This window comes from Tachypleus tridentatus, chromosome 8, assembly GCF_004210375.1.
Source record: "Tachypleus tridentatus isolate NWPU-2018 chromosome 8, ASM421037v1, whole genome shotgun sequence".
NCBI classification, from domain to species: Eukaryota; Metazoa; Arthropoda; class Merostomata; order Xiphosura; family Limulidae; genus Tachypleus; species Tachypleus tridentatus.
The window spans coordinates 133,101,490-133,127,857 of record NC_134832.1 but is presented as its reverse complement, the minus strand read 5'-3'; the positions used below and the strand labels follow the sequence as shown (position 1 = coordinate 133,127,857).

Genomic DNA, 26,368 nt, shown 5'->3' with positions numbered 1-26,368 from the left:
ACTAATATTTAATAAATGGTTAAAATGACTGACTGACTCATTTGGCGTTGAAATTTTTACCTACTGATTGAATTAAATGAGCAAGATTTTATATATCGTATTTGCCAGAATATAATGAGCGCTGGTTTTTTCCATATAGCTACAGGAAAATTGACTGCGCATAAAATCGCGCACGTTTAGTTCTATTAGGTATTTCACTAGAAGGAATATGATAACACACTCACAAAATTAATTAAAACAAGGTCTAAATTTGAGCTAACTACTCAGGCCTAACACATCAAACATATTGGTCCTTTCAGCCGTGGGTGCGTTATAATGTTTCGTTCAATCCCACTATTCGTTGGTAAAAGAGTAACAAAATTTGGCAGTGGGTGGTGATGACTAGCTGCCTTCCTCTAGTCGTACACTGCTGAATTAGGGACGGCTAAAGCAGATAGCTCTCGTGTAGTTTTGCGCGAAATTCAAAACAATTTACTTGTTTTTTTCTTGTGGACGAGTTTTCTATTTTGAAAGAAAATATACATTTAGACATACCCATTGATTTTGTTGTCTTGGAAAAGTTGTCTTGTTTTCAAGAACTGTTTTTGAAGTTAAAGTATAACATAAAAAGATTTAAGTAGCGAGATTTTTTTGGGAATAATTTATTGTGGAAAATTTTCATGTTAATTATGTTCATACAAAACAGAATAAAAGTTGATGTCTTAATAAGTTAGCAAAGTACATACAAACAACTATCAACAAAATTCCCAACTGTTAAAGAAGTACCAAGAACTAGTAATAAACTTATAGTTATATCTGTGTTTTATTTTTTACTTAAATAATAAAATAGTAATTTTCACAGAAAGTATTCCTCTCGATATCACCTAATTCCAACTGCTAATTAATTAATATATTTTGTCACTAAGTATCAATCAGTTTTTCGGATACTACTTTAATACGTGTTTATTTGAGAAATATTAGGGTGTTAATTCAGAGGAGTGGATACCTATTTTAACAAGAAGAATCAGGTGTTGTCGTTATATATAGTTTATATTTTCTCAACAGTCTAGATCAGGCTTTGGTATCCAGCAAGCTTACTTTGTGAGGATGGTGACCCAACATTCACGTGAGAAAGTAGAGCCGTCCTTATGCAGGTTTCCCTAAATGTGATTAAATTAACTAGTCGAAGTGACACTTCTTTGCAACTCAGCAAATTTTTGAAGGTTATTTGCAGAATCAGAATCGAAGTAGTCTCCAAAGTCTGTCTACTATATTCTGTGTTTATTCATACTGTTCAACATGAGAATCATGTAAGGTATAGTCACAAAATATATTGTCCTTTCAGTTTTTAATAATATTTTGTTTAATATCGTTTCCGGATATCCTGTTAAATAAAAAAAAATCTTCTTACTTCATGAGAGATTTTTGTTTGTATTTCTTTTCGTTTTCACTTTCCAACAACGCATGTTTCCATTAACCGTTGTTATTGCGTTTATTGTTCTTCACCAACTGGGTTTTCAATCTCGCAGTTTTGACTTACGAGCAAACTGAAATCATTCTGGTTTAATGTGAAAGTGTTTTATCTTACAATTATCTTGAACACTAATTGAAAGCTGTGCAAATACCAAACCTTAAGAGATATGGTACTGTAGGAGTAAACAATGCTGCAGTTCTCAGTGGGGTCTGCTACTGCAAAAAATTAAACAATATTGTACTTCCTTTAGAGGACAGCCCGGCATGACCAAGCGTGTTAAGGCGTGCGACTCCTAATCTGAGGGTAGCGGGTTCGCATCCCCGTCGCGCCAAACATGCTCGCCTTTCAGTCGTGGGGGCGTTATAATGTGACGATCAATCCCACTATTCGTTGGTAAAAGAGTAGCCCAAGAGTACTATAAAAATATTACACTGCTGAATTAGAGACGGCTAGCGCAGATAGCCCTCGTATAGCTTTGCGTGAAATTAAAAACCAAAAGCTCTAACGTGTATGAAAAATTGAATAATATTTTACGTAATATTTGTTATTCTTTATCTAAAATCTGAAAGTTTGCTTCGTTGAAAAATATTTATAAAAATTTGATTTAAAAAATAAAATATTTCAACACTTACTTTATTGTTCATAGTGCAAACGTTAACAATATGTTGAAAACTTTCCTATCGAAAAGGAATTTTTTTTCTTAATTTTTATACGCTCATGCATTAAGACTTTTCGAAATTTTAAAAATCGCTTCATTCATGCAATTAATTATCTCGAGTTAAATAGCGAAAACTTTACCGTTCATAAAGAGAATGAGAAAAACAAATCATATTCGGAAGTGAAAGAAGCTGCTAACCTAATCAGTACGTTATGAATACAAAATAAAAATTTGACTGCTCTCAAACGAATTTTGCACTTGAAAACGTTTAAGACCTGAGTTTTATTATTATTTTTTTAATTACAGTAAAAGTCTAGAATAAGAAACGTGCAAGTTATGTATATGAAGGTGTTGAAATTCGGAAATCTAGGCACATTTTACTTATGTTTTATTACAGCCTTTACTTAAGCACCCGTCTTGAATTCGTAGCCTTATACCAGTAATTAATAAAGTTTTCTTACTATACAACCCAACCGTGGAGTAGCTCACGTTTCTTGAAATTAAGTCACACCAACTTCTAAACTATATATGGTTAAAGTGATTGCTCTTTATTTTCTAAATGAATACCCCAACATGAAAGCTACTTATCCTGAATTCGAGGACACACTTGCTGAACCAGTTACGTCCCATATTCTTTATCCTCTAATTTTACAACATAGTTTTAAATACCAATCAGGTTAATATCGGTTTACTGAGAAGGTTTTTACTTCTTGTTTTTGGTAGCGTTAACCAAAGTTCGTAACAATTGAAAATCTATCTAGTCTTAATCCTTGATTGTTTTTTTCCCGCTATTATTGTATCGTTATCACTAACACTTCAGAAGTTTTGCCAGCTTTACTAGTGTTCACGTAATCATATATTTTAATTTAAGCTCCGAGTGACAGACAGAAAGAACGTTTGATTCGGACTCAAACGTGTTTCTACGATTTTATAAGATTCGTCTTGTTTGTTTTAGCCACGGGCAATCTGCTTCGTCAACCACGGATATCGAACTTTGAATTTTATCATTGTAAGCACGTAAACTTACCGCTGTTACATCAAGAGACGATTTGATAGGTTAAGACAGTTCCCGTGTTGCATGAATTCAGAAGCCTCTCGTGCGGATCTCCAGTTGAAGTCACGTGGATATTCTCGTTACACATTCATCTTGCACAGCAAGGGAAGGAAGGCTATAAATAAGTCAACAACCACATTGATAGTAAAACTCGTATAAACCTGCCTATATTTCACCTTGCTCCACTAATTCTCAGGGTTTTTAGGGCGCTTTATCCAATTGCAAGTGCCCTTGAGAACAGGAATTTCTTTCAGGGCTCACATTGCGTTTCAGTTAATTGAGAAACATACCGTTTTTCTGCCTTACCCCAGACGTACCAAGAACGTAAATCAGTGTGTATATATATGATACTGTTCAACAACGACAGCTTTTAAATACCTGGATATCAGAATAGTTTTATTCTACCCTACATTACTTTATCCTTATAAGTTATTTTATATGAATAGGAATTTTCATATTTCAAACTTTTAGTTCGATAAATAAAGTATATTAACGAATTTTGGATCAACATACATATATCCATAGCAACACAGTACTGTAGAATTTTAGTTATCGGTTTTGTAAAACAACGTGTGGAATAATTATTGAAATGTGTATAATTTATAGATTGAAGTCAACTGCTTCTTTTTTCTTTCGAAGCTTTAACGAACACAGATGTATATTATGTTGTATTAAAACAATCTTGGAGCTGCACTACGCCATGGTTACGCTCTATCTGACTACTGAGCATCTGGATAATAGTCCTGAAGCATAGTTTTCATTTCGAAAAGACCCTTTGTACAGTTGTTACGTCAAAAGCTCTCTATTCTCCTTTGCTTGCTTTCAATAACCCATCTAGTGTAGAAGGATAATGATTTCCCAGTGTCCGTCTCAACAGTACAGTCAGTCACACAGAAATTCAAAACATCTTCGTCCATAGATTTGAATACGCATTTCATTCTTCTGCTGTTTGAGATGTGCCGTAGTTAAATAGATATATTATAGAAGGAACTTTTGTACATATGACATGGGTTGTGATTTTCTTTGCTGTTGCTGTTTTTCTCAATCAGAGAATCATCTTGATTATGTTGCCTACTGGTACCTAAGACACGTGAATATCTTTTGACACTGTCCTTTGTATTCTTTAATTCTCGTGTATTTCAAAATGTCGCACTTATCGTGGTTGAGGTTAGACTTTTTACAAGTCTTGGTGATACGAGATGATCCGTATTTCTTTGTTTCCAATGCCTCAGTGGGTATTTCCATCCTGAAAACTCTAAATTATAAGTATGAACGCGTCTTTATGAATATTTTGCGTCAGAATGAGTTGTTAACGTACCTTTTTCAAGAGCTATCAATTTTCCGTGACATCGTACAACCTATGAAACACCAAATAATCTCAAAATGTTGTTCTGATACATGCCGTTCCGTCGAAACTTCATTTCTATTGTGGTGGTCATGTGATTTGCTTATTTACATATTCAAAATCATATTAATATAATGTAGTTAATCATCCATACTCTTTGAAATACGAAAGTAACTAAACAGAGATTTACCCCAGATTAAATGCATTTTTTCCATATCATTCAATTCATAATTTTATCGGCTTCAAAAAATTATTATCGCTGAAGAAGAAATGTTAAAAAGACTTTTCTACGATATCCCGCCTCCCAATTATCAACGATAATTAAAATTGAGAACCTTATGCTAGAATTCGAAGTTCGTGCCATGCTCTTGGCACAGGGCAGACAGTCAACTTTGAAGATTTGTACTTAAACAAAGAAACTATAACAATTTATGTAGATGATTGATATTGTATAATTAATCCATGGTAATGATTCAGTATAGCACTGATCTTGAAAATATGCACGTAATTAGGAAGTAAATCAGATCATTGTAAGAGATAATTTCAAGAGCAATACACCGGGAGAAGCCACACCCTCTATTACCTTTATATTTTCTTCATAGTTTTTTTCCTTCCATGTTGATTTATTTCCTGATAAGTTCCCACACTACGCCCGGCGTCTCAGTATATATGCATAGGACGCCAAAAATGGGTTTCGATACTCTTGTTGGGCAGAGCACAATTTGTCCATTCTGTAGCTGTTTGTTTAACAACACCCAATCCTCCATAAACTTTTGTTCTTAATGAATAATATCAGCTATACTGTTTATCTTATTAACAGCATAACGTATTTAAGGTGCTCCATTGTATATAAGACATAATTGTGTGTATGATGAAAATGGTGATTAGAATTATATTTGCTGTCTAATTTGGCAAGGTTGAGCATGTTTCTTAGGTTGTTTCATTCTTTACAGGTTTTGATTCTATAAGTAGTCAAGCTAGTTGTTTTCCGTCCCCCTGATGGGACAAAGTTAAGTCTTCGGAATTACAATACCAAAATCCGGGGTTCGATTCCTCGCGGTTGACACAACAAATAGCTTAAAGTAGGTTTGCTCTAACAACAAACAACAATTAGTTTATTCGTGCCATTAAAGTTTTATGTGTAAATTACGATAAAGTGGAATAGTACTAAACTGTTTGATTTTAAGATGAGAGCCCCATCTTCTCCAGGATATATTATTTATTTAACTAACGAGAGCTAACATCCTGTAGGATTAAAATGCGAACGATAATTTCAAAACATATGAAATGATTCCTCAAACGAACAAGACCTTTCCCAGGGTTTTACCCGTAGTTTTTTTTAAACGAAACAGGTACTAACAAGCTTTCTGTAGTCCTTGAAGTACCACCAACATGACTTGTCACAACTGCCCATTAATTTTCATTGAATGTTACTGGATTCTTGACAAGCGTCTTGCAAACATCTTGGCTGATGCAAAGAAAACTTAAACAAGGCTGTCATCTAAAACAAGGACATGGTTTGTCTTAACATCCATACATATACTTATTTGCATTATTCTAAAGTCCTAATCGCAATTATTTTATCATTTAGATAAATTGTTTCAAAACGATTGTTAATGAGCCAGTCTAGAGGTAATATTGCTTCCTTTCAATATGTAGATCGTATATTAGATTATTCTTCATTGTCTTTGTTTTCAAAGTGACTGTTAATGTGCAGTCTAGAGGTAATGTTGCTTCCTTTCAGTATGTAGATCGTATATTAAATTATTCTTCATTGCCTTTGTTTTCAAAGTGACTGTTAATGAGCCAGTCTAGAGGTAATGTTGCTTCCTTTCAGTATGTAGATCGTATATTAAATTATTCTTCATTGTCTTTGTTTTCATTTTCTGTGCCAGATGGATAGAGCGCTTTACACACAGTTTGAGAGTCGTGAGTTCAAACCACCGTCCCACCAATATTGCGCTTTCAGCTGTAAGGGCGTTATAATTGCAGTCAATCCCACCTCGGTAAAAAAGTAGCCCAAGAGTTGGCAGTGGGGGTGATTGTTTCTACTTTAACAAATCACCATAATTATCTGAATCTGATTCAAACTAGGGATATTTTTTTTATTTTAAGTAAATCAGTTTTTGTAGTTTTGACTTTCTGGTTTCAATGTATTTATACTATTCATACTTTCTATATTACTATAACTAACCAAATTACGTATATATCCATTCACACTCGTTTGTATAATATTTTTTATCGTAGTTTGTTTTGTTTTCCTTTTCACACACTATATATTTTGTTTGCCAGCAATGTCAAGCGTGGGGCACAAGCATATCCGATTCGATTTTACTACACAACCTACCCTGAAATCTAATAATATTGTGAAAGTAGCACATCGTCCATTTTATACATACACATTAGTGTTGTTTGCAGCACTAGAAAGGAATCATTCGGACTCCAAACAGAAGAGTTCTATTAAAGAATTAGAGCAATAATGTTCATTATTTTTTTGTACGCTTGTTTGGAAAAATAACTTACATAATTACTTCGGTGAAAATTCATTGAAGTTGTAAAATTAAGATTCACTCCTTAAAATTGTATATAAGTTCAATAAACTCTAGATTTTATTTAGTTAATACTTTGAAACAGTCATTGTTAATATTCAGGCGTATTGAAGGTTGTTTTAAATGGGCGATTTTTATGGCTGTCAATGTTATAAACTTAAAATCAAACTGAAATAATAATTAGATAACATAGCCATAACTCTTTTATCTTTCATCCAATAGTGAATCATACTAAAATAGATGACCTAATATGATAACAAGAAAATAAGAAGTATTAGAACTAAGATACAAAATATATTTGGAAAAGATGTTTTGTTAGTTTAACTGGGTCATTATGGACATTATACGTAACAACGAAATAAATTTCAAAATAGAAATAACAAGAGAAGTTGAACTTTATCTTCTTGTATTTCTTTTGAGAAAGAGGATGAACATTTGATGGCAAAGCAATATAAACTGTTTTAAAAGAAAAATACGAATGTTAATTAATTCATAATACGTTTTGGAAACACAAAGTTAAACATTTAGAACTCAAACCTTTGAATATTCTAAAATTATACAATTCGTCATTGATAATTACGAAATCAATAAAACATAGGTGATTACAAATACGAATTTTTATACAGAATATTAAGTAAAAAAAGTTTCTAAATAAAATATACATTCAGCAATGTAAAGTAATATGGGAAGATTTAGAACGCATTATTTGGTTGTAAAGATCAAATCCTTTTTCAAAATAATTAAAGTATATTTTTGATAAATTGAAACAATTTATAGCATTAAATTATCAAATTATTGTATCTAGATAACAATGTGTATCATCACAAAGTCACACTCTCTAAAATCGCATTGTATTGAATGTCAATTAAGATATATTCACACGTATATATCATATATATATATATATATATGTAGTCTAAGGAAAGAAACAGCCTGGTAATACCTTTCAACAAATGTATTGAGCTAAAATTATATTAAGGTAAGAAATGCCCGGCATGGCCAAGCGTGCTAAGGCATTCGACTCATAATCCGTGGGTTCGAATCCGGGTCGCACCACACATGCTCGCTCTTTCAGCCGTGAGGGCGTTATAATGTGACAGTCAATCCCACTATTCGTTGGTAAAAGAGTGTTGTTTTTGTTTGAATTTCGCACAAAGCTACTCGAGGGCTATCTGTGCTAGCCATCCCCAATTTAGCAGTGTAAGACTAAAGGGAAAGCAGCTAGTCATTACCACCCACCGCCAACTCTTGGACTAATCTTTTACCGAAGAATAGTGGGATTGACCGTCACATTATAACGCCCTCACGGCTGGGAGGTCGAGCATGTTTGGCGCGACGGGGATGCGAACCCGCGACCCTCAGATTACGAGTCGCACGCCTTAACACGCTTGGCCATGCCGTGCCCTGGTAAAAAGAGTAGCCCAAGAGTTGGCGGTGGGTGATGATGACTAGCTGCCTTCCCTCTTGTCTTACCCTGCTAAATTAGGGACGGCTAGCACAGATAGCCCTCGAGTAGCCTTGTGCGTAATTTAAAAAAAAAAAAAAAATCGCTAAGAAATGAAACTAAATAGAATTTCATGCAGAGATGGAAAAACTGAAAACAAATTTTTGATTAATTTTAACCCTTTCTTTTCCTTTTACAATTCATTATTTTGATTACTAATAATAAGATTATTGATTTGTTTTTACATTTCCAGAAGTTCCTCAGTTTCTCTACTTCTCTATATACGGCCCGGCATGGCCTAGCGCGTAAGGCGTGCGACTCGTAATTCGCGGGTTCGCGCCCGCGTCGCGCCAAACATGCTCGCCCTCCCAGCCGTGGGGGTGTATAATGTGACGGTCAATCCCACTATTCGTTGGTAAAGAGTAGCCCAAGAGTTGGCGGTGGGTGGTGATGACTGGCTGCCTTCCCTCTAGTCTTACACTGCTAAATTAGGGACGGCTAGCACAGATAGCCCTCGAGTAGCTTTGTGCGAAATTTCCAAACAAACAAACAAACTTCTCTAGATGAATCTTTGCTTCTATGTTGTTTTCGTCCTTTTTTTGGTGTATATTGGTTCTAAGAAACTAAATAATTAAAATGAATTAAAAAAGAGATTTAAGTGCTATCGAGCATCTATGTTGAACCCTTGAAACTAAATTTTGAAGCAGGTTTTTGCAGTCAACATATCTTCAATAAGTAAAGAAAAACACAAAACTTTTGGATGACGAATGGTAAAAAATATCATTGTAGACAACGTTCTTTTATCAATGTTATGTCATGTTAAATCTTTATTGTTTACTCAAGGAGTAAGAAATTAATATTACTGAATAAATTACAAAAATCATATTGTATTTCATTCAACACCTCTCTCTCTGTGTATATATATATATTTATTTAAATATTCTTAAATAAACAATAAATTTTATTATATCTAACTGATGTATTAAATCCGCGGGAGAACAGTGCTAACTTTACTGTCTTACAACGCTAACATCCGCGGACAAAGTATTACCAACACAAATGAACGCAACGTGTGCACAACGTATATCATAGTAGTTTCACTCAATTTGTTAATATACTGTATGCCTATAATCACTCTAATTGTTCAACTCATCTGTTTATCCCCCCATATATATATAGAGAGAAATACACAGGAACATAGATATTACACAAAGTCAGGTAAATGTCATTGGAATTGTAAACGAAAACGACACTTTATGAGCATCTGAGTTTAGCGAACATGTCGAAGACCGCTAGGAATCTGTTATATATGTTTCTAATTTTGAGTCACTAAACATCTGCCGCTACAAAAGCTTTGTCTAGTTCTTTTAGCCAAATAAGCAAATTGATTGTAACTCTTATAACGTATTCACAGCTTAGCGTGCTGTAGGTTTAAATCTTGAATCTTTTGACTCGCAGCCCGACGCTTTCACCACTTAATCAAATCTGAATTCAAAACTCGAGCAAAGAAACTAATGGTTTAAATGTAATCCCTCATTTCCCACCTGTCTAGTATTTACTGAGTTCGATTACCGCGTGCTTATTTTTATTTGATTAATTAGAAAAATACAAAGCTTGCTTCTTATGCTTAATTTTCAGCGGCAGAGATTAATGAAAATTCAAATGTGTGTTAATGCGAAGTAGATTTGTTTGCGTGCAGAGTACAACGCATTTAAAACAAAATGATATCTTGTTTTGCTAAGTCACTCTGGAATTACAATCAATAGCCTCGAGCAAAACCTTAATTTAAAGTTTGTTTGGAGTCATTGCAAAATTTAAGCTATGTATAACGAATGCTATGTTGTATTCTAATTAACGTCTACTTCACTTCTTAAATAATGTGTTTGTAGCTATTGACTGTAATATAATTCTGGAAATACTTATGAGAAGAGTGTCCGCAGGTATTTTTCTCGAAAATTGTTTTTGCTAGGACTTCTCACGAATAAGCAAAACTGGATAATTAGAAAACAGAATGTTTAAAGTCAGGATGTTTCCTTTTAACTAAAACACATTTGATATTTTGTATACAAGTAATTTATTGCGCGAAAGCATTTTTTAGAAAGATTTTAAAGCTAAATCTTCTTAACTGCCAGCTGATAGTGACAAATATAAAATTTTGTTAATAAAATGTATATCGTTCAAGACACTTTTTAGCTCTATGTATATTATTTGCTTTATTAAAACACAGGTTCTTGTTTTATTGCGAAGTTCCACAGTGGAATAAATATCTGCGCCTTGTCCACTGCGGGTAATAGAGACCCAGACTTTAGCATTTTAAGTTCGTAAAATTATGACTAACCCACTGTGGGACTGAAATAAGACTGGAGAAATGTGGTCATAATGTAGTCTACTATAAATTGTTCATTAATTTTAGTGTAGTGAATCGTATATTTGAAATCGCGTTAAGCATAGTCTCTTACAACAACGTTCTGACCGCGCAGCAATACTAATACTAACAACGTATAATTACATTAAAGACGACATCTGGAAGTTGTTTATGAAACTAGAGGATAAGATTAATATTTCGAAATATATTCATAGATATATCTTGTCTTTAATATGGGTTTTGAATTCAAGATGCGAGTTTTACTATTGGATTCTAATTTTCGCAAAACGGAAGTGGTCTGTAATGGCATTTACTATTGAAGGAAGCTTTGCCTTTTTGTAGGGGAGCTGATTAAACCCTACATAAAATCAGAGCACTGCATTAACACTCCTACGAAAAGTGGGGCCTAATAGGCCCCAGAGCAACTTGAAAGGTTATTAATATTAGGCTAATAATTTTGTATTTAAATGAAATTGCCATTTAAATCCATTATTGAATGGATTAACGAAATTTCCACTGTCCCTATCTAATATCTAGCGAAACCACAGCCAGGGTAACGGACTTGGAGAAATCAGGACTAGAAACGTCTTTTCGTAGGAGTGTTAAAGGTAGAAGAATGTCTTAGAATACAGTCGAGTGAATTAAAGTAGATTAAGGAAAAATATGGTGTTGTAAAGAAAATCAGGTATACACAAGGTGAAAGAGACGACGTCACCTTTCACGTGAACACCTTGCGGGTAGCTAGGAGGATGAGCTATCATGTACTACATTCAAGGTCTCGTCATCTTGTTGGCCGAAAGACAGTCTTATGGAAATTAAATCATCCTCATCATCAGGAATAATAAAAAAAACCTTGTCGTCCTTCTATGTATACCAAAGATGTTGCACTGTCCAGGTATATAAAAGGGAGTCAACGTATGAGTGTGCAAGACATCAGCCATCCGGAGAGAAAGAAAGGTAGAACACCTCAGGATGGTCTTTAGGGTATGTATAGTATTTGTACACATATATATAACTTGGTTTATTAAATCATCTGTTAAGCGTTTGTTATAGTCAGGTTTGTGGGTATCGATAAATTCAAACTATTTTTGCGCCATTTTTCACCCTAAGATATTATTACTCTGTGGTTTAGGTTGGGCAAACATAACTTACAAGGACTTGTCAATAAACTTAAATACTTAAGTAATTATGAGCCTTTGCCTACTTGATAAGATAGAGAATGCTATTATTTCCAGAATATTATGAGCTGTTTTGAGCGGTATTGGAATTTCAATAATAGTATTAAGAGGTACATTAAAATATGTGTAATATTCGCTATTAGCGTTAATGATAAAGAACTGACAACATTTCTGGAGTCAAATGATTAGACGAAAAAAAAAAGATTTAGTGCATAATAGGAAGTATTGTACACTTTGTAGATTAGCACATTTGACCCAAAACCTTTTAAACACTAATTCTGATTAATTAGAATAACAAAGATCTGAAAATATTAATAGTTAGAAAACATATACTCGAATTTTTATTTTGGAAAATTGTGTAATTGAATAATTAGAGACATTTTAAAATCTGGCTTTAGCATTAAGACACCAGATTTAAATTACAAATAGCTGACATTATACTGTTTAATATTTTCTCTTAACAAGAAAAATGAATAAGTGCATTGTATAAAAAGATCTAAATGATTGACTGTTAACATTATTAAGTTACAGCTTACTTGACGTTAAGATATTTTAATACCAGAAATAAACGACATTCTAACACCAAAATGCTATTCTTGTTTAACTCGGCACACATATTAAACATTGACGTTAAGATAACCACCATCCTTTAATTGTAAGAAGAGTAACAACAGATAAATAAGTTATAACCTTCCAAAGCTTTGATTCGTTAAGAAATTTTCGACAAATGTAAAAATAACGAAGTTATAAAAGGATAATCGTGTAGACAAATCACATTTTAACCAATATGAATCAAGAAGAGAAATGTTACAGTTATTTGATATTTTTTTCTAGATAATTCTCTTCTGTTCCATGTTGGCGCTAGGCGCCAGCACTGGGTTTCCGCCAGGTGGTGCACCTATATTCCTTCATCTGGTGCCACATGCGTACAAACCCGCAGCTGCCCCACCAGTTGCACCACCTGTTGCTCCTGCTCCAGCTGCCCCTGTTGGAGAGGTGAATACAAAAACTATGTTAATTTTTTCTCTATTGTTTTCTCACTTAAGTCATTTCCTCAGTTGTAGATGGAGAGATTAATTACACAAATACATATTGCCTCTATTTATCAAGATTTCTTTTAGTTCAAGGAATTCTTGACTCTTAAGTAATCTTAATATTTAAATTTCTCGGATAATTTTACTACAATACATATATTTTAATACTAAAAGCAAAAGATAAACAATGTTAACTCAAAGTAAAAACTAATTGTCAATATGCCTTATACAAATACTTTAGTTTAAAGTAGCATTTTATATCTTCAACTGGCTTATTGTTATACTTTAATGTTCGTCTTCTTTTACATTGTCTATAGTATAGGTACCAATATTTTTCTAAAAATATTCATATTAATCCACACAATTATGACATCATTGTAAATTAATTCATACCAATGTCTTCGTTGTTTGACTTTACAAAAATGGCACAGGATGGCCAGGCGATTAAGGCACTCCACTCGTGATACGAGGGTCGCAGGTTCGAATCCACGTCACACGAAACATGCTCGCCCTTTCTACGTTGGTGGCGTTGTAATGAACGAGCAATCCCTCAATCCCACTGTTTGTTGGTAAAAGAGTAGCCCAAGAGTTGGCGGTAGCCCTCGTGTAGCAAAAATAAAAACAACAAACATTTATTTGTTTCTATCTGCTAAGTAAAGAAAAAAACATACAAAACTTAAACAGCGTAAGAAATTAGAAAGTAACGTTTGTTGAACGTTAAATTGATGTGTATCATAACAAAATCACTTTCTACTATTTTTAATATGATTTACCTAACAAAAAGAATCTTAATATCAATGGTAATGATTCATTTTGCACTTAAATCTTTTAAATATATTTGATTTGCTAATATATAAAACCAAGAACTCAGAAATATCAGGGAATACAGGTTTTCCATTAATATAACACCTTTTAAACAAAAATTAATTTAATTTAAATAAAAGGCTGCACAATGGCTATCTTCGCTGTGCACATCATAGGGATCCAACCTTAAATATTAGAAGCATGAACTCTTCTGAACCACAGGCGTTTTAATAAACCACCGAAGAAACTTAGTGTACTGTGAAACCTGCAGTATGTTAAAACTTTTTTCAATTGTATAAAATATTTATCAAATTATTATAAGTTGTACGAATTTTTGAAACTATCTCTTTGTTCACTCAATTTTTAAACTTTTCACATAATTTTCGTCAAAATAACTAGAAATTCAGCACGTAGACCTTTGTACTTCAGAGAATATAATAGATTAAAAACTTTTCTCGAAAGCAACAGTAAAAGGTTCCATAAATGGGTAATAAAAGGAATTAGAAGGTTCTCACGTTTGACTTACTTATTTATTTCAAAATTGACCATTAACTTTTGAAAAGCAGACCATAACAAATATTTAAATTCGAATGTTGCATTGGAGCTCTCATATGAAATTAAAGAACTTTGAGCCATGGATTTACTTAACAATTAACACGAACACATAAATAGTCTTTTACAACACAGTATGCAAGCCTTTCTAACGTACTTGTTTATGAACTTTGGTAGCTTACTGTCAGGGAAATTAAAAGCAAAATAATGTAATGATATTTTTATATATGCATTTAAAAACATGAAATGTTGAACTGCCTTGATCATTTCAGCCCAGCCCATTTTCCTTCATGTACAGTGCTGTTTCCGGAAAGGGAACTCATCAAAGATCAGAGAGTGGACAATCATCTGGAAAAGTGACAGGATCTTATAGCTTGACACACAAAGATGGAAAACGGAGAAAAGTTGATTACACTGCCTCCAAAACAGGATTCTCAGCTCTCATCCACACCAACGAGCAAGGGATAAAACCTGGTGAAAATCCAGCCGATGTCAAAATTTTGTCTCTTGAGGGAGCTGCTGCAATACCTCAAGTTACTGTTGAAGGAGCTGCAGGACCCGCTCAAGCCCCAGTAAGAAGCTTCATTTACAGTAGTACCTATTTATTAGTCTGTTAAATGAATGATGTTTCACGAACTTAAATACTTAACAGTAACCTAACTTGTTTTAAAGTGAAGAAATATTATACACGAATATTGTATTATTGCACTGAAACGTATATTTCTGACAAAGACAGTTTGATGTTATGCACAAAAATGTCGATCACAAAAAATAATTACATTAATTAATTTTCAATTGAAATTAGTTTAAAGGATAATTGATAATATTTGTTCGATATTTTTTAAACAAGACGGTATCTACAGTTTAAAAATAGCAAGTTCTATATCTGGATTTATATTGCACCTTTAAAGGGGAAATTAATGTAAATAATATCCTATTTGTAAAAACTTGAATTATTTTGTACAAATACCTTATTGGTTAGTGTATGTATTGGTTGTTTCTTGTGGCTATTTTGATCGTTTCACGTATTAAAGGACAGGTTTTATTATTTTTGTTATTTTGTTTTCCAGCCGTCTCCCTTTTCCTTCATGTATACCGCAGCTGCTGGAGCTGGGTCCAGTTCTAGGTCTGAAAGTGGAGACACCGGTGGAAACGTGAAGGGAACTTACTCCTTGGATGACGAAGATGGACGAAAGAGGATTGTGGACTACACTGCAGGATCTGAGGGATTTATGGCAAAAATTCAGACTAACGAACCTGGTATTGTACCCGGAGCAAATCCAAATAATGTGGAAATTCTTTCTATTCCTGGCGTAGCAGCTATACCTGCTGCTGCTCCTGCTGCTCCTGCCCCTTCTGCCCCTGCTGCTGTCCCTGCTCTTACTGCTGAAGTATTTGGTCCGGTATGTAATATTTCCTTCTTAATATTTTGTTACCTTTATAGAGTTTAAGAATAAATTTAATTATGTTTTCTTTTAGTAAACACCACGACATTTTGTTGTGCTTATATTACATATTGTGCTTATCATAAGAATCTATTCTCACTTTAATTTAATACTAACTGAGATATATTAATTAGGTAAATGTCCAACAGGAATATTGTGGACAATCTATATTCTGCAATTTAATTTGTGGCATTTCTTCAATACAATGCACATACTAGTGCTTTTTGCATGACCCTTATGTACTGTTATGAGCTAAGAACCGTTTCTCTGATCGTTTCGCTATCATCCAAGCTCATCTAGTTTGTTTGTTTTTCGCGCAAAGCTATTCAAGGGCTATCTGCGCTAGCCGTCCCTAATTTAGAAGTGTAAGACTTGGGCTACTCTTTTACCAACAAAAAGTGGGATTGACCATCACATTATAACGCTTCCATGGCTGAAAGGACGAGCATGTTTAGTGCAACAAGAATTCGTTACCTCAATCCTCAGATTACCAATTCTAGTGCCTTAATCACGTGGCCATGCCGGATCGGTGCATAAGATAACTTCACAAGTTCCTTACTGAAGCTTGTTTGTTTGTTTGTTTGTTTGTTTTGGAATTTCGCACAAAGCTACTCGAGGGCTATCTGTGCTAGCCGTCCCTAATTTAGCAGTGTAAGACTAGAGGGAAGGCAGCTAGTTATCACCACCCACCGCCAACTCTTGGGCTACTCTTTTACCAACGAATAGTGGGATTGACCGTCACATTATACACCCCCACGGCTGGGAGGGCGAGCATGTTTAGCGCGACGCGGGCGCGAACCCGTCCTTACTGAAGCAAGCTTGTAAGAAACACTGGATAAACTAACAGACTTCTATTGTAGAGCAAATCCATATTATTCTTTATTTGTAAATTTTTTTAGTTCTAGAACAAAACCCTCAATTTTAGCGCTCTAAGTCCATGAACTTACCGCTATCACACTGGAGTAGTGCGTAGAATTAACAGTAAGATCCAAAATCAGAGATTTTATTTCAAATATCTGTGTGAATTTCAGACAGTTTATGTAATATAACTGGAAAAATGTAGAGCCAGATTATAAAAAACAATTAAAACATTGTATTTTCTTTAGTAATCGATAATGTAATTAATTTACTTTTCTTACAGTTATCTCATCTTTTTACAAAAAATATTCAAACATGAGTTTCATATTCATATAAGATAATAAATACCTTTTATCATTTAATTTACTCTGAAAGTTTAATACAATGTTATTACTATTTTTCAGCCGTCTCCATTTGATTTTATGTACACCGCTGCTGCAGGAACTGGATCCAGTTCCAGGTCTGAAAGTGGAGACACCAGTGGAAACGTGAAAGGAACCTATTCATTGGATGACGAAGATGGACGAAAGAGGATTGTGGACTACACTGCAGGAGCTGAGGGATTTATGGCAAAAATTCATACTAACGAACCTGGTATAGTACCTGGAGCAAATCCAAATAATGTGGAAATTCTTTCTATTCCTGGCGTAGCAGCTATACCTGCTGCTGCTGCTGCTCCTGCCCCTTCTGCACCTGCTGCTGCTCCTGCCCCTGCTCTTACTGCTGAAGTTTTTGGTCCGGTAAATAATGTTTACTTTATTTTAGAGTTTGAGAATAAATTTAGTCATGCTTTTTTTAAAATAACGATTATCAGAAATTTGACAAATAAATAACGGTATGAGAGACTGACTCTAGAAATATTTATTAAAATATGTTTTCATTGTACAAGAAAGTACCGGTATAGTCAGATGGCTCGGGCGTTCGACACGTAATCTGAGAATCGCGGGTTCGAATTACAGTCACACCAAACATGCTCATCCTTTCTGCCGTAGGGAAATTATAGTGTGACGATCAATCCCACTAGTACTTGGTTAAGGAGTAGCCCAAAGTTGGTGGTGGGTAATGATGACCTTCCCTCTTGCCTTGCACTGCTAAATTAGGGATGATTAGCACATTTTGCTCTCGTGTAGCTTTGCGCAAAATTAAAAACAAACAAACAAACAATCATCTAAAAATGCCATTAAAATTATTGTACAAAAACTGAATATTGTCATGTTATTTTCTGTTTATGTGTATAAACATAATGTAACTTCCCATATTCTTTTTCTACCACAGAAACTGGATAAATTAAGGAACCTTTGTAAATCAAAAGTAAATCCATATTTCTCGCGTTTAGTAGATGTAATACTATCGTAAACGTCACGATTTAAATTATTATTAGAAAATATTTGCATGTATTTCTGACAGTTAAAGAATTAAAAGAGAAGAAAGAGAAAGATGATAAAAATAGTGAATTAGAACATTTTATTTCTATGGATTAGAATTACTAACAAGCAATAAAAACATTTTGTAAATGTAAAATTATGTAAGGATGGTAGTGAGAGAAGAAAAACAAAAATTAATGGATGATACAATTATAAATAGATCATCCTTACACCTCTTTCAATAACAAAATTTAAAGTTACACCGTAAAACGCTCGAGTATAAAATGGTAACGAGATCGTTCATTTCGACCAATTTTGTAGCTAGATGCTATAATAACTAATAATAATCCACACACATTTTTGACACTATTTGATTTCCTTGTTTGTTAGTCCCAGGATCTTATTTATATTACATAGATGGCAAACCTCACATGACCATGACTTTATGATATACAAACTGAGTACCAATAGTCAAAATATATATAACTTCTAACTACAGTAATATTAAGGTTAACAATGCATTTTACAGTGTAACATTAAATTTTAATATTGAAAGTTATCTTAGAGTGACCTATGTATAGGTGTATCATCCCCACATTTTTGTTTGCATTCTATTTAAAACTTTATATCAGTTTACACTTATTAAATGTATTTTACTACTTGTTATGTGAGTTTTTTTCTCTTTTGATACAAAGGTAGTGGGTTTTATGAATGTATTTAATATTTATGTCAGTAAAAATATTATGTGTAATGATTCTTTTACTCCTTCATATCAAACATAATATATGGGTTGGCTTCCCAAAGACATCAGTTGTATTATGTACAAAGCAATGAGTATTTTGCATGCTACAGTCATCTAATGCTAATCTATTATTGTCTGGTAATTTCTGTTTCATTACATACTTAATTTCTTTAAAGAAACACCAGTTGATTCTTCAAGAATATGTATTGTTCAGAGTATTCGTATTGAAGGAAAGCCACATCAAATTATCTGCTGTCCACCGAGGACAATCGAACCCTTAATTTTAACGTTGTAAGTCCGAAGACTTACCGCTGTCTCAGCGGGGGATGTTTCTATAAGAAAGCTAACTTCAAGCCTTAATAATAACATCATTTGCAATATAATTATTAATATTTTTTATTACTGCATACCGTTACAACTAAGCGATGACATCTTGCACTGCCTAGAAACAAATATAGTGTATTTAGGTTTAAATTACGGTAAATAAATTAGTTGTAGAGTTATCTCAACTGAAACAAGAAAACTGATGGACGGATTGGTGGTTTGGCTAATTTATGGTTTGATATCTTTGTGATGGTTTCTGGCTTTGTTTTGGGACTTGTTGGGTGGGAAAACAAATGAAAGTGAGTAATAATCACAGTTTTAAAGTAAAACTCTTTTGTCATTCTTTATTTTTAGCATGTTTGTATTATGCCTTTTAAGTACTATGGCCATTCCTACATATTGAGTGTACACAATATTATTAATTTTTTCCAGCCGTCTCCCTTTTCCTTCATGTATACCGCTGCTGCTGGAGCTGGGTCCAGTTCCAGGTCTGAAAGTGGAGACACCAGTGGAAAAGTGAAAGGAACTTACTCCTTGGATGACGAAGATGGACGAAAGAGGATTGTGGACTACACTGCAGGAGCTGAGGGATTTATGGCAAAAATTCAGACTAACGAACCTGGTATAGTGCCCGGAGCAAATCCAAATAATGTGGAAATTCTTTCTATTCCTGGCGTAGCAGCTATACCTGCTGCTGCTCCTGCAGCTCCTGCCCCCGCTGCACCTGCTGCTGCTCCTGCCCCTGCTGCTACACTTCCTCAGATAGGTGACATAGTAAGTTATTTCATATATTTCAGTTTTTCAATTTGACATTTCATTGAACTTTATTTAAAGTTAATATCGTATGTCTCAATTCTATAAAAATATCTGTCCAAATAAAAGAATCGTTGCCAAACTATCTGGTATTCATTCTTTAATTCTTATGAATTTGATATATTATAATTTTAATACTATTAAAAATGTTTAATAAAGTTTGTATTTATTTTGTTTCTGTACTAGTATAAGTAATGTTAATTTCTCTTAGATAAGTAATTACAAATGAAATGTTATTTTTCGGATGCTTCTCACTATTTTTCATTCTTTTCAATACTTGTTAAATTTCAGAGCCCTTTCAGCTTTATGTATACTGCCGATGCAGGAAAAGGATCCAGCTCCAGATCAGAAACTGGAGACGCTGGTATTAAAGTAAAAGGATCCTATAGCTTAAAACACCCAAGCGGACACCAGAGAATTGTAGACTATTCAGCCAATGGTGCAGGTTTTTTGGCATCTGTAAAAAGCAATGAACCAGGTGTGGAACCTGGAGCAGATACTGCTGACGTTAAGTATTTGCCACTATCTGAGGTTTTTGTACCCGCTCCTGCTCCTGCCTCTGTCCCTGCTCCTGCTCCAGGACCTATCTCAGCCAAAGAACTATTTGCAGCTGCAAAACACGCCCCTGTATCGCCAGCAAAGTTAGCCAACTACGTCTGGTATCCCACATCTATTGTCATAGACCAATAAATAGTAGTTAATACTTTTAAAGCATATTTTACCGGAACGACAACGGACAATTTATTTTATGTCTTCTACATAGAAATTCTGAGCTCATATCAGTAAATTCACAGCTGCCTCTCAATAAACAACATGTTGTTATCGAAATGATACTGAACGCTTTAGGTATATTAACATAAGAGTAAATGTTTCAAAATTAATCGCTGTTCGGTGTTTCTATTTGGAAGACACGTGTATAAAATAAATATTACATAACATATATTAATAATACTCTTATATGTGTGTGTATATATATATATGGTCAAAGCGTATTTAGTAAGCTTTTATTGTTGTTGTTTTTCAAAATGTGATAGCTTTCGCTCGGATTAGCAGATTAATAAGCTTCTGCTTATTATAAAAAGAAACGTGTGCATTGTGTGTCCATTTATGCAGCTATACAAACTACTTTATTTGGCTATTTGGGGTACTTTGGTGTCTACATTTAAACCTATTTTGTTTCATGGGAAATACAAATAAGATCTTATCTAGTGAAATACGTGTGACAAATAATCGCTCACAACGCACATAATTATAATAATCTTTAAACTTGAAGGCATAAAATGATTTTTAATTTGACAAATAACAATTAAATATCGATTTCAAAATCATTTTAGCAAGTATATTTTAAAAGATATTTGACTAAACATTATTCATGCTAATTTTTATTTCTAAACTCGGCGTGTATATTGCTCCGTTTGAGACATATTGTGGTGTTTAGGTTTCCATCAACAATGTTTGTGTCTATTTCGCTTCGCCTCTTTATGTTAAAGTCCGGTTATATTTGTGTGTGTGTATATATATATAAATATGAAGTTCTAATAAAGAAGATTTAGCAGAAGCATTTGCAAAACCAGAAATATTTGGTTGTTATCTTTTCACAAGTTTACAGGTTTCCAAATTTAGTTTTAAGTACTTACATTATTATAATAGTTTCGGATTTTGATTATCTAAACATAGTAAATCGTTTTTGTTTTCTCTTTTTTTTTGTAAGGCATGAATTACATTAAGATGCACATTTATAAAACAATGATTTTAAAGCATTTAAATAAATGCAATGTAAAGTAACTGTATTTTGCTAAAACTTAATTTCAAAATTAGAAAATAAAAAAGTCCTAACTTTGTGTATAAAGTACAAAAATATGTGTATCTATCCGTTTGTCCGTCATGTAACAGGTCCGGAAGAACCAGATGGTTACGACGCAATAGGAGAATTTTAGGTTTTCACTCTGTCTCACCAAACATGTTTCCCCTTTCAGCAATGGGGATGTTGTAATATTTCGGTCAGTCTCACTATATGTTGATAAAAGAGTAGCCGAAAGAGTAAGCGATGGTTGGTCTTCACTGTAGTTTTACACTGCTAAATTACGAACGGCTAGTGCAGATAGCCTTTATGTAGCTTTGCGCGAAATTCAAACCGAACAGTATATACATTCAAAAACGGCTCGTTTGGGTTGAGAAAATATTTTACATAGAAGAGCGAACAACGTTTCGACCTTCTTCGGTCATCGTCAGGTTCACAAAGAAAGAGGTAACTGACCAGAAGCTGACCACATGTTTGAAAGGGGTTGTGTAACTGAGTGTCGGAATCTAGAGGGCGGTGTTAAATGTTTGAATATATAATTTTATTTATTTTATTATATTAATATAGGTATAAAGGCGTTCCTTTATATTGGTTTATTTTGGGTTCAAGTTGTTGTATAAGTAAGGCTTATTTAATTTTGCGTTTGTTTATGTTTGTTTCCTTATTTAGTATTTGAGTGTTTTCTATGGTTATGTTGTGTTTTTTTGACTTGCAATGTTTGGAGAAACAAGTAGAAAAATGGAAACCAGATTCAAAGAACATAAAAAGTTACCTTCACGTTTTCGAACACTGCAAGTCAAAAAATCACAACATAACCATAGAAAACACTCAAATACTAAATAAGGAAACAAACATAAACAAACGCAAAATTAAAGAAGCCTTACTTATACAACAACTTAAACCCAAAATAAACCAATATAAAGGAACGCCTTTATACCTATATTAATATAATAAAATAAATAAAATTATATATTCAAACATCTAACACCGCCCTCTACATTCAGACACTCAGTTACACAACCCCTTTTAAAGATGTGGTCAGCTTCCGATCAGTTACCTCTTTCTTTGTGAATCTGACGATGACCGAAAAAGGTCGAAACGTTGTTTACTCTTCTATGTAAAATATTTTCTCAACCCAAACGAGCCGTTTTTGCATCTATATTTCTCTACAAACCGAACAGTTATCTAACAATTTCTAACACGCTGAGCCAGTCTCAACCATACTTTGTGGGATGAGAGCTTAGAAAGATATTCATTTTAATGGGGTTCACAATCCCTTTACCACACCCAATTACTGCTGTCATAAAGCATTTATGTTTTACGTTAACTACAGTACGTTCATAGATGGCGCCACGTACTTAGATAACTTTTTTTTTTTTTTTAACGCACACGTAAGACTCATATGAAGAGCCATTTCTTAAGTTATAACAGAAAACATATCTATCACCATTATTTTGAAGCTACCTCTTCCTACAAGTACCCTAGACAATCGCACACTGTATACCATACTATGCTCAAATTATCTATAAAGACATTGAGTTATTAAAGCTTATGTAAAACTTTGGTGAGGTAGTAATGAATAATTTTATGTCATAAATATATTACGTGAAAGTTAGAATTTTTATGTCATTTATCATAGCATTCGCAGCCACTTTTTTTTGTAAGTTCATGAGTCGGACGAAGGACGTGTACTTCAGGTTGTACTTTGATGAGATTAAACATATAAGTTGTTTCTTTCAAAGCAAAAATATACAACCAAGGTTGATAAAAACCTGAACATCATAAGAATCACTGACATATTTTTGTTTATTATTTTTTAACTGTTTTCCGCTTAAATAAGATCATTATAGAAATAATATTTGATTTAAACACACACAAAAAATACAACTCCAAATCTTAATTTGTGATATGAGTATGAACGTTTAGACACAAAATAATATTTACTTCATAATGTCCTTCCTAAACTTGTAGGTTTATTTAATATTATACTGTTAAATTTACTAAGGAGCTTCTGGTTAGCACTAGTACAATTATCAGTAATCTGAATAATATTATTGTTCTAAAATCAACACTCAGTATCTTAATGTCATCTGTAAACTTAAGTAATTTATTGACTACTTCTTCATCTGTGCAAACCAAAAGGAGCAAAAGTCCCAAGACTATTCCCTGAGGGATGCCACTTATAATATCAATCTAGTTTGACTGAAGTCCATTTGCAACAACCCTTTGCTTTGTCATCCAGTCACTCTTTTAACCACTTATCTACCTTATTTCCCATACCTGTAGAGATAATTTGGTATGTGACAACTTGTGAAATACTTGCTGAAAGACCAGATACACCAAATCTACACTCTGTAACGGAATTACAATTATATATGTATTTTAAAATCGATGTTTGTACTGTACAAATATATATTTAGGAATACGTGTAACTTATAGTGTTAAATATGTATTGCAAAATTTTCGCATAATCTCTAAATCTGTAGAAGATTCTTGAGTGTAATAATCAATAATTTACTATTTGTTTAAGTAAAATATTGTTGCCAATTGAACTTTTGAGAACCTCACCCAAAAAGTTTATAAACTGACGTGTTGAGTTTTATATTTTTGGTTTGTTGCAGTCAGTATTCTATGAGCCTCAGAAGCTATAGCTGTGATAAACGCTTTTAATAGGAAAATTACAGATATTTGACCATTTAAGTTTATAGATTTTGAGCATTACATACCGATTAAATTCTGACAATTAAATTCGGACTTTGGTATTCCTACGAAGATATTAAATATTTTTCTCGGAGAAAAGTTAGTTTGTAAAGCATGTGACACCTGCCAAGAAAAGAGCTAGCTAACATTCTCGTCAAGTGAAGTGTATCGGTGTATCAACGTAGAATTGTTTCGCCCATAGTAAACTGTCGATAAAACATTCAATTCCAGACCAGATAGAAGAATCAGTATTGTCTGTACGTTTGTAAAGCTTTTGTATATTAATCATTATTTATATTGTGAAAAAGATATTTATGTTCAGTTTGATGGAATTAAGAAGTTGAGGCAGAAAAATACACACATATAGACACACCCACACATATGTATATACATATATTAATATTCTAAATTTCACATATAAAAAAGTAAATATATTTTTATCTAAGAATAGCAGTTTCAATATCATATTTTTTTCTAGTTAAGATGTATTAGCTCTGAAGAATCTTGGTTTCCTGTACAATTTTCCATAACTATTCGTTTCGCTAAATTACAAATATTTCTAGAGAAAATCCTGGTTGTCTATAATTTTCATTGTGTATTTTATTCTATTTGTAATTTTTCTTAACCAGTCTTTAAATGTTGTTTGAATAATACACTCTTTGTTTATAAATCTTTTGTTCTTTGACCATTCCGATGTTATTCGTTTTACCTTCATTTATGAAACCATAAACTGTTTCCTTCAGTTGTTTTTGTAATGTCACATCTATTTCCACCACTCTATTCTCACTTCATTAAACATCGAGCCTTAGTTGATGTATACTTTAATTCTCTTCGATTTTTATTCTAAAATTCTCTACTTATTTTGAAGCTTCGTTTAATGTAATATTTTAAATTCAAAACTCCTTTGTTTATTTTGTCTTCGAGTTTGTTTGGTTTGGGACATATAAATACAGTGTGGTAGTGTTACAATGCTTTAATATTATATTTCCTTCTATTTTAAATCAGGTGTTCTTTCACAACGCCAAAATGTTATCAGTGGCAGGTATTGAAGCCATGACAATAAGATATGTAATGAAAAGTCTGTCAAAGAAATCAGTTCAGTTTCTATCAATAAACTTATAACTTTTGTTCTTTTCGAACAGAATTTAAATTTTAAGAGAAACCTTGATATAAATGTTGTTAGCATTTCAAAATCTTGAAATATTGCAGTAACATTGCATTACACGTGATAGATGCAACATTTACTGTAGTATATTAACAATCAGTTACTGCAGTTTAAACAGATTTCCGATTTGTTTACATGAGCTATAAATGAAAAAGAGGATGTTATGAGGATTACGTACACCATTACAACTGTATTTTTATAAAAAATGTTCACATCGGGCTATCTGTTGTGTCCATCGGGGAAAATCGAATCCCTGAATTTAGCGTTGTAAATCGAAAGCCTTGCCGCTGTCCCAGCAATGAACGATCAGTAAGGAAAGTTTTAAACTAGAACTAAACAGTGGTGAGAGCAAGTGAAAACTAAACGCAAAAGAAATAAGAGGCAAAAAAATTTAGCAAAGGGAATTAGTATAGAAGTATTTATAATGTTAGGCTTAATTCTTACTATTGGAATTTTAGTAATATAAGAAATAAAATAAATTTCATTAGAGTATTAGTAGTGATGGAAGATTTTGATGTAATGGGAAAACTGAAACATGATTAAACATAGAGGATTTTGACGAAAATATTTCTTTGAAATATAGGGTTACAAGATATTTAACAGGAAAGAGTATTAAAGATGGGAATGAAAATTGGCTTTATATGTTAATGTGAAATACATCCTTTGGTGTCAAGTATATTAAAGATAATAGCATAGATAGCAGTAGATAAAAGGGGAAAA

The 26,368-nt window shown here is 33.2% G+C and overlaps 2 protein-coding genes across 3 annotated transcripts in view; one reads left to right on the top strand and one right to left on the bottom strand.

The window, feature by feature from the left end:
• LOC143224288 (adult-specific rigid cuticular protein 15.5-like) overlaps positions 1–3,322 on the bottom strand; it is a 48,268-nt gene extending 44,946 nt beyond the window's left edge. For both annotated transcript variants that reach the window (XM_076452687.1, XM_076452686.1), the window contains exon 1: positions 3,139–3,322. The gene's annotated coding sequence lies outside the window, so the exon portion shown is untranslated. The remainder of the gene's footprint in view (positions 1–3,138) is intronic.
• Positions 3,323–11,701: 8,379 nt separating this feature from the next.
• Positions 11,702–21,559, top strand: LOC143223528 (uncharacterized). Its single transcript, XM_076451608.1, has 7 exons — positions 11,702–11,852; positions 12,881–13,042; positions 14,709–15,008; positions 15,507–15,839; positions 17,144–17,479; positions 19,602–19,943; positions 20,274–21,559. The coding sequence occupies exons 1-7, from the start codon at positions 11,841–11,843 to the stop codon at positions 20,670–20,672; spliced, it is 1,884 nt and encodes a 627-aa protein (XP_076307723.1). The 5' UTR covers positions 11,702–11,840; the 3' UTR covers positions 20,673–21,559.
• The last annotated feature ends 4,809 nt before the right edge of the window (positions 21,560–26,368 follow it).